Here is an 11,316-nt window from a genome sequence, read left to right on the forward strand (position 1 = left end):
ATCAAGTAAATATTTTAGAGCACACAGAGACAAATGAGTAAGCACAGAACACGTTTTAACAGCATGCAAGGCCGCATTCATAAATGTTGTAAATATTTTGAGGAAAAAAGAGAAATTGTGTCTTTTAATTTTACTGACTTCCCCCGGCTGGAATACACATCTGGCTGCAAAAGTGCATGATCTAACCGTAACTCTGACGGACTCTGTATCAGGGCTGACTGAGGGTTGGTACTGAGACGACAGAAGTTACAGTTGAGTCTTCTAGAGCTGCAGAGGGTCTAGCATCTATCAGATGAGTCCAAAGAGATCTCACCCACCTCCACTTTGCACTTACACCAACGCAGGGTGCCAGCTACATAGGTGTTTAACCTAGTTAAACAGTGCTGGTTACACAGTATGGGATTCTGTGTATCCATGACTACAGAGCATTAGGTGTCTGACTGTAACTGGGAAGCCTAGAGGGGGATAGAGAGAGAAAGCAGAGCTGATTTACTCACTGTCCTCTCCAGGGCAGGGCATGCCAGGCTGCTCCGGGATACTGGGGAAGACTGCGAAAGACAGAAAATAAAAGGAAACTGTCAGTTTCAATCATCTGTTGCATTTCTTCTCCGGTCACCAAGCAGAGGTGTGAGGAAAAAATGCACAGGTCATGAAAATGAAAACCCTAACCCTAAGCCATATGCAGTCCAGATGATGACAGGGCTGCAGGGTGCGACCATTGTGGTGCGATTTAGCAGGTCTGCATGTGCCGCGCATGTCTCTGTGTGTGTGCGTGCATGTGTGAGGCCGCGCCCTGTACTCCTCCCACATTCCTTGCGCTCAAACGAGAGAAATCGTGAGCAACATCACAGCCTTAAAACATCATTCATAATGAAGAGAACTATTGATTATTTTTTCGTCAAGAAGAATGCTGCGGTGCCTGCTCCACCTGTCCCCGGGCCTGAAAGGCCCAGCCCAGACCCACATCATCGGCCGAGGTAACCGTTCCACCTGCCTCCCCCGTCATCACTAACAACCAGCCTCCTCCACACGCGGCTCACCTGCTGCTGTGAAAACGGAATCCAAAACGTGAGTTGTGTTTTTTCCGGTGACTTTATAAAACATACTGCTGACGAAGAAAGTCAACACAGCAGACACATACAGCGGGGGATAAAGGGAAAAGCAAGGTGAGCAGATTAAAGTTGTTTGTGAGTAAACACTAAAATAAACTGAGGAATTAAAATGGTGAAATAAGAAATAACCTACTAGAAATGCGGTAATGTATTAATGTATTCTTTAATATATATATATAAATAATATTTTCAATAGACAAATACAAAGGGTTTTGTATTTTTTTCTATTTATTATTGCAGTTTTGCACAATAAATGTTCTTAAATGTCGTAAATCCCTCGGTACTATGTGAAATCAGTCCTGGTAATACAGTTAAGAGTACAGTAATAGCTGCCTTGCAGTTGCCACACCAGTGCTTCACCCGATCAGAAGCGAATATACCGTGATATATACCGTTACCGTCCGTGCTTCAAATTACCGCCCAGCCCTAGGTGCACCTAAATGAAAAAGTTAGGCGCACCAGTGCCACCAATGCAAAAAGTTAGTCTGGAGCCCTGGACAACCACCCTACATTTACATGAATTCAAGGTCACACAAACTCTTCATATCCTCACCAAAAGTTCACTGTAAAATCAAGCCATCTCCACGGTGAAAAATCTGTACACAAGGAAAGCCATGAATAAAGGTTTGCATAAAGTTTGTTAAGGACTTTAAACATTAAAAGTAGGAGCTAACTCACCATGCAGCAGCAGTCCAGACCTCTTGGTCCGGCTGTAAATACGAAATGCCTCCTCCAGCTCCATCTGAGACGAGATAGTACAAGGGTCCCCTAGACACACACACACACACACACAGGAATATTATCTATTGTCATCTGTTTAATGGTGTACTAACTCAGAAATACACCATATGTGTCACATCTGCGCCTGAAAAAAGCCTCTTGCCAAACTCACTAGGGGACAGTGGGAATCTTAAGTCATTCCAGGAATCTGATCTAAGGGGAAATACTGGAACGATTAAGCCAGAGGTTCCCAGCATTTCTGACTTGTGAACCCTTCTCACATTTTGTATCAACAGGTTGTGACCAGTTCAACCAAAGACTAATTCTTCCTTCTCAGATGGTTTTATTTGAATAATTTATAGAGGCCTAAAGAGATCGAATTGTCCATTAATTCACAAGAAAGAAGGCCAAAATGAACGTGACCAGACACGTGAAGCATATTTTTACGCTTCGAGGGACTCTGAGTGCTGCCAAACAGACGGAGGACTGGAGCTGCTGCTACGCCTCCTGTGCAGACATGGTGTTAGGGATTAAATGTAACTTTTAACTTCTTTCTGTATGCTGAGTGGTAGTCACTTAAATTTCCAAATGAACTGAGATATTTGTAAAGAACATAAACGTCCCTCTGTGACTGCTGGTATTCAGAGTATGGACAGCTGGATATGAGCGCTTCCAGTCATTCCAGTGTGCAGTGTGATGTGGCAGTGATGACTTTCGGACTGGCCAGGAGCCCAGGAAATGGGCTTTCTGGCCACCATGCTGCATTTTTGAGCCAGAGTTTAGCAGTAACGCAAAAGGAAACAGCAGGTGCCTTCAGGACGAGACAGAGCAGACTGATGTACAGTATTTGACCGCGAGGCACACCCACCTTCATCATCGATCCACTTGAGTGTGATGGGCTGCTGCTTGGCAACGCTGCACATCGTTCTCACCTCCTCACACAACTCCACAAAGGTTACCCTGGCTGCCAAGTCTGTGATCAACATGTCCCTGAATGAACACACACACACACACACGCAGAGAAAATGTCAAGATTGAGTCACTTGAGCACTGAATTTAAGTTCCCGTACAGTCTGATACTGTAGGCTACAGACAAGAAGGCTCTCTCCTAAGTCATCGGTTGATTAGTTTAGCTGTTATCTGGCAAGGTGCTTACAGAGTACTTGGATGCGCAGACAGGTTTGACGGAGCATGTAAGTAGTAAGGATGGAGGAAAATGTTGGCTGGGTTTGTAGCAGAGCTAACGACATACTGACGGCAGGACGGTGTGATTCACTGGGCATGTGTGTTGTGTGTGTTGGCTCGGGTCAGTCTCAGCTGGCAAACAGCTGAGACTGACCCGAGATTTTGCACTCATTTGAATACTGAAGCTGTAAACTAGACCGTTGGGCCAGACATGGCCATACATTCATCTCCCTGTTTTTGAGTGCTGAAATGAAACAAGAAGCACAACCATTTGAAATAAGGGTGTGCATGTTCACTTTCAACCCTCACTGCTCTGCTGCTGGCTGAATATGATGTTGTGGGCAGTATTCACATTCAACAGGGCAGCTGCTGAGAATGTGTGTGTTTTATACTGTAAACAGCTAGCACCAGCTAAAACACACTTTGCAGGGTATGAGTGTTTATGGCGAGTGTTTGTTGGACTCTGACAGGGTGGAGCAGAGACAGATTGCTTCCCAGCAGGCATTGCTCCACACCGTCAACACCCACACAAGTCAATGTGGATTGATGTCACACACACACACACACACACATATATATAGTCATGGTTATGCCTATATATAGGTTTGCCAACATTACCTCATAATGATCAAGTATTTGTTTTCTAATCAAATTCGAACTGACGTGATGAACGTGATGTCTATATGAGTACGGTCCATGATACTGTACATTTTATCAGTTTCTTATTTTATTGTGCTTTTTACACTTCTTGACATTTAATCAATACTACACTAACGTAAACCTTGATGAAGCTTATGCAACATTTAACATATACGGTGTGTTACAGGGTCTCCTACTTCATCCTGTTAGACGACATACTAATAAGAACGATTTCGACTCTACTGGTTTTAAAAAACAAACCTGTTGAAGCCAAATGCACGTGGAAAAATCTCAGAGTGTGACTACAGGCTATGGCTGACCCTTGCACTATTTGTTGAGTGCACATACTCAAGAGTGCTCGGCAATGCGCAAGAGCATAAACCTACCTATCAACATGCTGTTGATCTTTGATCCCTCTAATCAAAATATTTCTGTCACCTGTAGCTCAAGTACTGTGCAATGGTCACTGAGTGTTGGTTCCTGTTTTACTGGGTTTCCACCTGCTACAACTGAAAACCCATCAAACACATTCCCGTTTTCACTTTTAACCTTACTCTGGAAAACTCCATTAAACTGAATGGTGGTAATTAACCAACAGGATTGTATGTGCATGAAATAAAGCCAGCCATTAGTCTGTTCCCCAGTCTGAGGGTAACCAGCTCTGTTAAAGGCTTTAATGGTTTATGAGGATATCTCAGATAAGATGATGGACGACTGTGGGGCAGCCTCTGCTGTTATTTATCCACTGACCTATTGATCTGTAATGTTAATACTGCTCTACTTATTATTACCGTTAGATTAAATGAGTATTTTGTAATACTTATGTCAGTATGGATGGTAAGCTCTGTGTTTACTTTGCATGTATCAACAGATCATTACAGCATGTAGCATGTAGTTACAGTAGACTCCAGGTTTCATACTGCCACTTGAGTGTATCCTATGTGGGGCCAAAGTCCAAGAAAACACTAACAGAGATGCCCCCTAGGAGCCTCTTGTCTTTTTCTCTTCTCTCTCTCTCCCCCATTATTATCATTATTATTATTATTATTATTATTATTGGTATTATTGTTAATGCCCCTATCATTGTTCCTTTTATAAATGTCTTTTCTCTTCCCCCTATACCCATACACACATATACACCTACTCCCTCATCTACCCAGGTACTTCCTGTTAACGACTTAAGCCTACCTGTATTTCTGTCCTTTCTTTTCTTGCTGTTGTTTGTCTCTTTTGCCTTGTCATGTCTCATATGTGTCTTCCTGTTAATCACTTGTCTTGCACTATTAATAAACAAAACATCTTTGAGGGGAGTTTATATGGCTGCTGGTAATAGGTTGATTGCATTATTTCTGGATTTTTTTTTTAATCTGCATTGTTATCTGTTTATTTCTAATTTTTTTAAACGCATAAGAAACAAATATTTTTGGAAAAGTGAAGACATAAAATATGTGTGTATTAAATCTCAAAAATGGCAATGAACGTCTGGTCAGATTCATAATACCGTTCAGTTATTCTTAGATCGGAACATTTTGCCAATGTTAGACTGTATTTGATTTAGCTGCTTGGGTTTAGACAACATTTGAGAAGTTTGGCTCCGTTTGTTAAAAGAAAAATTAAGTATATTATTAATACGATTTTGAAAAAGTATTGTTTTGCTATTGGTACTGAAACTCACGTATTGTATCTGCCCTACTTCTCAGTCACAAGATTCCTTGAAAATGTGAGTTGCTGTATTAACTTTTAGTGGCCAGGTACAGAAAAGAGATCTGAAAGTTACATCACTTGCCTGCACTGTCTGCTCAGTAACAGCACTACACTCACATGAATGTTAAATGCACTTTCAACATACTACGTCATTCAGGGGGGGGTGTTTTAAGATTTTATAAAAACTGACTGGATTAGCCTGAGTTTAATGGGGCCACATTACCCCCCCAGCCCATGTATACACACACTCCCCTCTAAAAATACATTTGAGGGCATTACCAAGCTGAGAGCTGAGAAGCACCTCTGACCCACTTCAGAGTTTTGAGTAAACTGCTACCTGAGAAGCAGCAACATGTCAACAACAAGGACATCTGTCCTGTGCAAACAAGGACAGAAACATCCCGGGCTCAGGTGCAAGGACAGTTAATGTCGTGTGTCCATCAGTGACCACGTGTCCTGACCATTAGCCGCTGCCTGCACGCTCACTGGTTATCAACCTGAATAAGACAGGTAACATTCACTCTTTCTCTCTGTCATTTGAAAAGGCTTTAGTGTAAAAGAGCAGGACACAACTCATCACAATGATATTTTGAGATATGCGGTCCTTTAAGCATGCTAACTGGATTAATAAACTATTGAACAAGGTGTCTTTTCATTCTTAGGCTTCAGTATTTGAGTCTGCCTTTTCTGATCTCTTAATAATGAGATGCCAGTGTATGCCAGGCTCAGTATACTGTGGAGCCTGTTACTGTTAATCCAGAGGGTTTCCACATCATGCATTCATGCACTTAGGAGCATGGCAATGTCAGCTAACTAGTTCTGAAATATCTGGTTGACACTTTGATCAAATCAGCTGTACTCTGTCAGCCTCAGCTGTGCTTCGAGCTTAATGCTAACATCAACATTAGACTACAGTTCCCATGCTAACGTTTAGCATGGCAGAGTTTAGCATGCAAGAATTTAATTTCAAGTTCAAGCTTATTTGTCATTCCAACTTTAAAACAAATACAGTGCAGCTGAAATGAAATATAGTTTCTTCAGGACCAGGACACAACGTCTAAGAAAGCATCCAGACAAAAACACAACATCTCAAGTGGATTTCTGCATCAAGACCTGAGTACAATAAAAATAAACGAGATTAACATGATAAAGGTGATAATGAAACTGAAAGCATGATAATTCACTGTGTGGACAGACCTATGGTAGTAGTATTTGGGTGCTTTGCTCGGTTTCATGTCATTGTAAACTGAATATGTTTGCGTAAATCCCTGACGGCCATTTGAAGACTCACTTTGGTGTCTGGGCAGTCATGATGGGCATTTGTCCTTATTTATAAAACTGTATGATTACTGATTGATTAATCATAAATAAAGATAACACAGAACCAGCATCATTCACCTCCTCTTTGCTCCTGCTGGATTGTGTAGGAGGCTTCATCGTGTCTATGACACTCTGTTGCTGCGGTTGTCTGATAGTTTACCTGTTCTTGTTTCTGACCTCATTTAAGTCATCTGTGGCTTTTATGGGATAACTACAAATTGCACCGACATCAATAAAAATGAAAAGTAACACAAACACTGCAATACTCAGATATTTACTGTAATACAAGCACAAGTATGAGCTTGTACTCTGTCATTAGCTTAGCTGTGGTTTAAGCTTTAGGATGAGTGTTTAACCCTGTGTTGTCCGGGGCAAAGTCACATGATCACTTAAACCGCATTGCTGTGTCCTCAGAAGCTGAGGTTTAAACTACACCTGTGGTTTCGTCTGAACCCGGTTGCTGTGTCCTGTAGAAATCACCTAAACTCCTGAAGCGGTCACTGTATCGGAGGTTTAACCTAAACCCGCAGCAGACCTGGTTTAACTGAGGTTACAGGTCATAACGTTCAGTGTAAGGACAGATCTATGCAGCTCAGATCGTGTATGTTCGTTTGAAGTCGGCTGAACGATATGCAAAAAATCATATTGCGATTATTTTGACAGATATATTGCGATTGTGATATGAGTCATGATTTTAGTGGGAATGGTAATTTTTCACTGAAAAAAATATAAAAATGATGATGCGACTGTACCAAACAAGCATGTTCCCTTAAGCACCACAGTGCTACGTTTGTAATGGCATGTTGTGACACATTTTACCTTTATTAAAACATTGCAGCTCCTGTGATTTGGATATTGCACTTGGCCATAATGCGATTTTGCTAATATTTAGATTAATTGTTCAGCCTATAACCAAGTGACAAGCTAATATACTTGTGTTATTACAACAAAGGTATTATATTATATCTTCAATCTTACTCAATTCATTTTTGAAGGCAGAAAAATTTATGATTATCTGACAAACAAAACAGCTATTTGTTTAAAAATGCTCCGCCACAAGTCAAGTGCCTGCAGGCAGGAGTTTGCCAGTAACGTATTAAGGTTAGTTACAGAAACAAATAATCATATGTAATGTCAGACCAGTTCCCACTGTAGTTTTTGTCTAAGCTAATGCTGTGTATTCAACAGATTATTGATATGGCAGCAGTTTGACAGCAACATGGGGCAAATGTGCTACAATATGATGTAGCACGTTCGATTGAAATATTTAAACAATAAAGCACAAGTAGACGTGCTCTGTCACGCTACGGTTCGATACGCTAACTCAGCGGGGAGACAGCTTCTGAACTAAACTCCCCATCAACTCTGCACTGAGTTGGGTGAGAATCTCAATAACCGTATGCACACATCACTCGTGGTGTGATCACATTCACTCGTCCTGACTGATCGTACAACAGTGTGGACAACAATGCAGATCACTGTGACAGCGCAGCAACACAGATGAAATGATAACAATGATAATGCCGTCGCCCCACTGCATGCTGGGAACTAATCAGACAGGCCTACTCCCAGAGTGCGACATGATGTGGAGGTTCTCGGACACACCTGCGTTCAGCCGATCCTGTGCTCGTCAAAATCTAGTTTTACGAGCTTCGTTATTTTGGTTCTTTTGTTTTAAAACTGTGTTTTATCAAATTGATTTAATTTTTTCTCAGGTAACGTAGTATTCATCATAGAACTGTTAGTCTGCAACCAATGCCATTTCATTATCAATAGGTCTGCCAATCAGTTTCTTTAATAGTGGGCTGGTTCAGGTTAGAAAATGTCAGAAAATAGTGAAAAAGGGCTGTCATTATTCTCTGAAGCCCAAGTGAACAAATTGCTTGTTGTGTCTGACCAAACACTCAAAAACACAAAGACGGCGGTAAAACCAGCAAATGTGGTCATGTGTAGTGGGGGTCAACAGGGGCCTAACAGCAAATCTTTGCCCCGGAGCCCCCCCAGGAGAATAATGTGGCCCTGTTCATACACTGAGGTGCTGTCAGCCCAAGAATATATGGTGAGAGCTTCGGAGTCAGTTAAACTTCATGTTCAGGATGCACAGTGTGGCTGAGGCAGATAGCTGGAAGGAGGGATTACACCGCCATTACCAAGGGCCTTCAATCATGTTACTTCACTACTTTTTACTGCTTCTAGTAGCCTTATTGCATTTTTGTCAGTGTTTAGAGTAAAGTCCAGATGCCTCAGTCACAACACACCTGAAAAGCTGCATTTGATGGGCCCTCCTTCAGTACTGAGTACTAATACATATGAGAGAGTTTTACACTACAAGAGCTTTAATCTATAAAATATTTGACATTTATAGATATGAATATTCGACAAAGCAGTGACCTGTTCGTCATGTTTAATTACATTAATCATCATTACCACAAAACCTAAGGAGCACGAGACCACACCACACCCACAGCGATACATTGCCACTGATGCTAATAACAGTTTATACAATAAAATAAAACATTCACTGCAAGTATTCAATATTCTTCCTATCTTTTTAAACACTCTACAGTTATTATTATTATTATGTAGATTCTGCCTCTGTGAGTTTGACATTGCTCAGCTTGCTCTGTAAGGATAGCCACATTTCACCTGGAGTCATTCCACAGGTGTTTGCTCCTGTCGTCGTTTCCCGCCTGCTACCTGCTGGCGACTTATTGTCCGCTACTTACCCGCAGTAGTGCGCTTTAATTTTCACCAACTCCGAGTCCGAGTTGTCCATTACGGATCCGTTTGACGCGAGCATATGCATTGTGCAGTTTGGTGTACCTCCCGACTAGCCCGGCGTTAACTGGACAGGCCCAAACTAGCAAGATAAAGGTGTACTCAGCACTTCCAGGGGACACGTTTCGTCCAACACCCTCGAAAGAAAACTTGTCGAGCTACTTTGAAGTTTCTTTCGTTTGGACGACATCAGAGGCTCCTCCGGCGGAGGAGTCGTCAAAGCGGCCCGAATAGCATTCACATTTCCGGCTTTGCGTATCAAAATAAAACACACACAAACACAAGTATGCTGTGATGGGATTCAGGATTGGAGTGGCGCTTTTATTTTGAAACTGAAACCTCGTAACAGCTGATCGCGCGAGAGCACACTCTGGCTAACTTGACACAGTTTCTTAGGCTCACTATGGTTACCGGAATCCAAATTCACCTGTCCCATTGTTTCTAACGGGCCTTGTTTACTGACCCCCCCCCCACCCAACAACAAGGTCTGTGATGCTCACGTGAGGGTTTGTAGACCTTGTGTGGTAGTTTATCCGGAGCGGGACTGGTCCTCTGCAGGATCCGCATACCGGCGGTCAGCCTGCTCACCAGGGAAAAGGCCCCTTAATGAAACCTTCTTTATGTACCTGTTTGATCTCACCTGAGGTAATGTCCTTGTCCTAGTCCAGCATTACAGATGCTCTCAATTCATTGATAATCTGCATACATGTTTTGGAACATTGTGTTTTAATAAAAGCCTGAATGGAAAAACGTTTTCACGTCTGCTCTGAGGTCTGCTGTGAGAGCTGCACGGCAAGAGGACTGGCGAGCTCTAACACGGACTAACAGAATAAACGGAGGTCACTGAAACAAGGCGGGTCAAGCCTGCACTGCTATAATGCAGTTGTCAAGCGCCACCTGCTGGTTGATCAATAAAACAGCGTCGAGAAGACACTGCTGTAATTTCTGATTCAAACGAGCCATTCCTTTGGACAGGCAGAAGGCTGTCACTGGCATTAAGTGTTTTAATTATTAAATGATTATCATCTTAACCATCGCCAAAGAGTCATCATGATTCATCCTGATAGTAAAAAATAGTCGCAATAAAATGTAGCTAATATTGCACTACATATAAAATGCAATTAAAAAAATTCTGATGTTAGATATGTATATCCATCTCTATGATTATCTCTCTCTCTCTATATCTATATCTATATATACACATCTATCTATATATCTATCTATCTATCTATCTATCTATCTATCTACATTTACAGAAGAGCACACATGCAGTTCAAATATTTTTATTAGACTTTTAAATAAATGCTTGTGTGTAATTATATTATGCTGGCTTCTTTAATATTGCACAACCTCTTCTATGTTGAACTCCAAATCCTTCAACCTACTAGCCATTGGTGGTAATTCTGGTTATAGTTATTAATTTAATTATTAATCTGACTTCCAAATTGGTAGTTTAGTGTATTTTATGAGACTCAATCAATTAATTGGCTTTATTTCAGGACTATTCATTAGTTATTTATGATTATCTTTGATAATTCTGATTATTCTGCCATAATTAATTGATCGTACCTACACAAGTGGGTGCCCCCCTTTAACCGTTGTAAACCCCAGCAATGGCATGCAGTGAAGGACCTCAGCCCTGATGGTACGCGCTCTACCAGGTGAGCTACCTGCGTGCCCCCATCATACTCACAATTAACCAGAATATAATATTAACCAGAATATTATTCAGCATGTGGACTACCTCTCTCTCTACCATAGAGTAGTTTTTGTCTAGCTTAATGTTTAACGTAAACAATCTAATGAAAACTGTTCTTGTAATCATTTATCAATAAATACTATCAAATTCAGTTATGGC

General features: G+C 41.4%; 1 protein-coding gene across 2 annotated transcripts in view; it reads right to left on the reverse strand.

The window, feature by feature from the left end:
* The window catches only part of prkcz (protein kinase C, zeta), a 107,009-nt gene extending 97,322 nt beyond the window's left edge, over positions 1-9,687 (reverse strand). Inside the window, exons 1-4 of one of the 2 annotated variants that reach the window (XM_044210920.1) lie at positions 9,407-9,687; positions 2,701-2,822; positions 1,791-1,880; positions 498-548 (exon numbers count right to left, since the gene is read on the reverse strand). In XM_044210920.1, coding sequence (XP_044066855.1) covers positions 498-548; positions 1,791-1,880; positions 2,701-2,822; positions 9,407-9,486 — 343 coding nt within the window. In that variant the 5' untranslated portion in view covers positions 9,487-9,687. The remainder of the gene's footprint in view (positions 1-497; positions 549-1,790; positions 1,881-2,700; positions 2,823-9,406) is intronic. The other variant, XM_044210919.1, reaches the window with a different exon arrangement.
* Between the last annotated feature and the right edge of the window lie 1,629 nt (positions 9,688-11,316).

Source organism: Siniperca chuatsi, linkage group LG10 (genome assembly GCF_020085105.1).
Source record: "Siniperca chuatsi isolate FFG_IHB_CAS linkage group LG10, ASM2008510v1, whole genome shotgun sequence".
Taxonomy (NCBI): Eukaryota; Metazoa; Chordata; class Actinopteri; order Centrarchiformes; family Sinipercidae; genus Siniperca; species Siniperca chuatsi.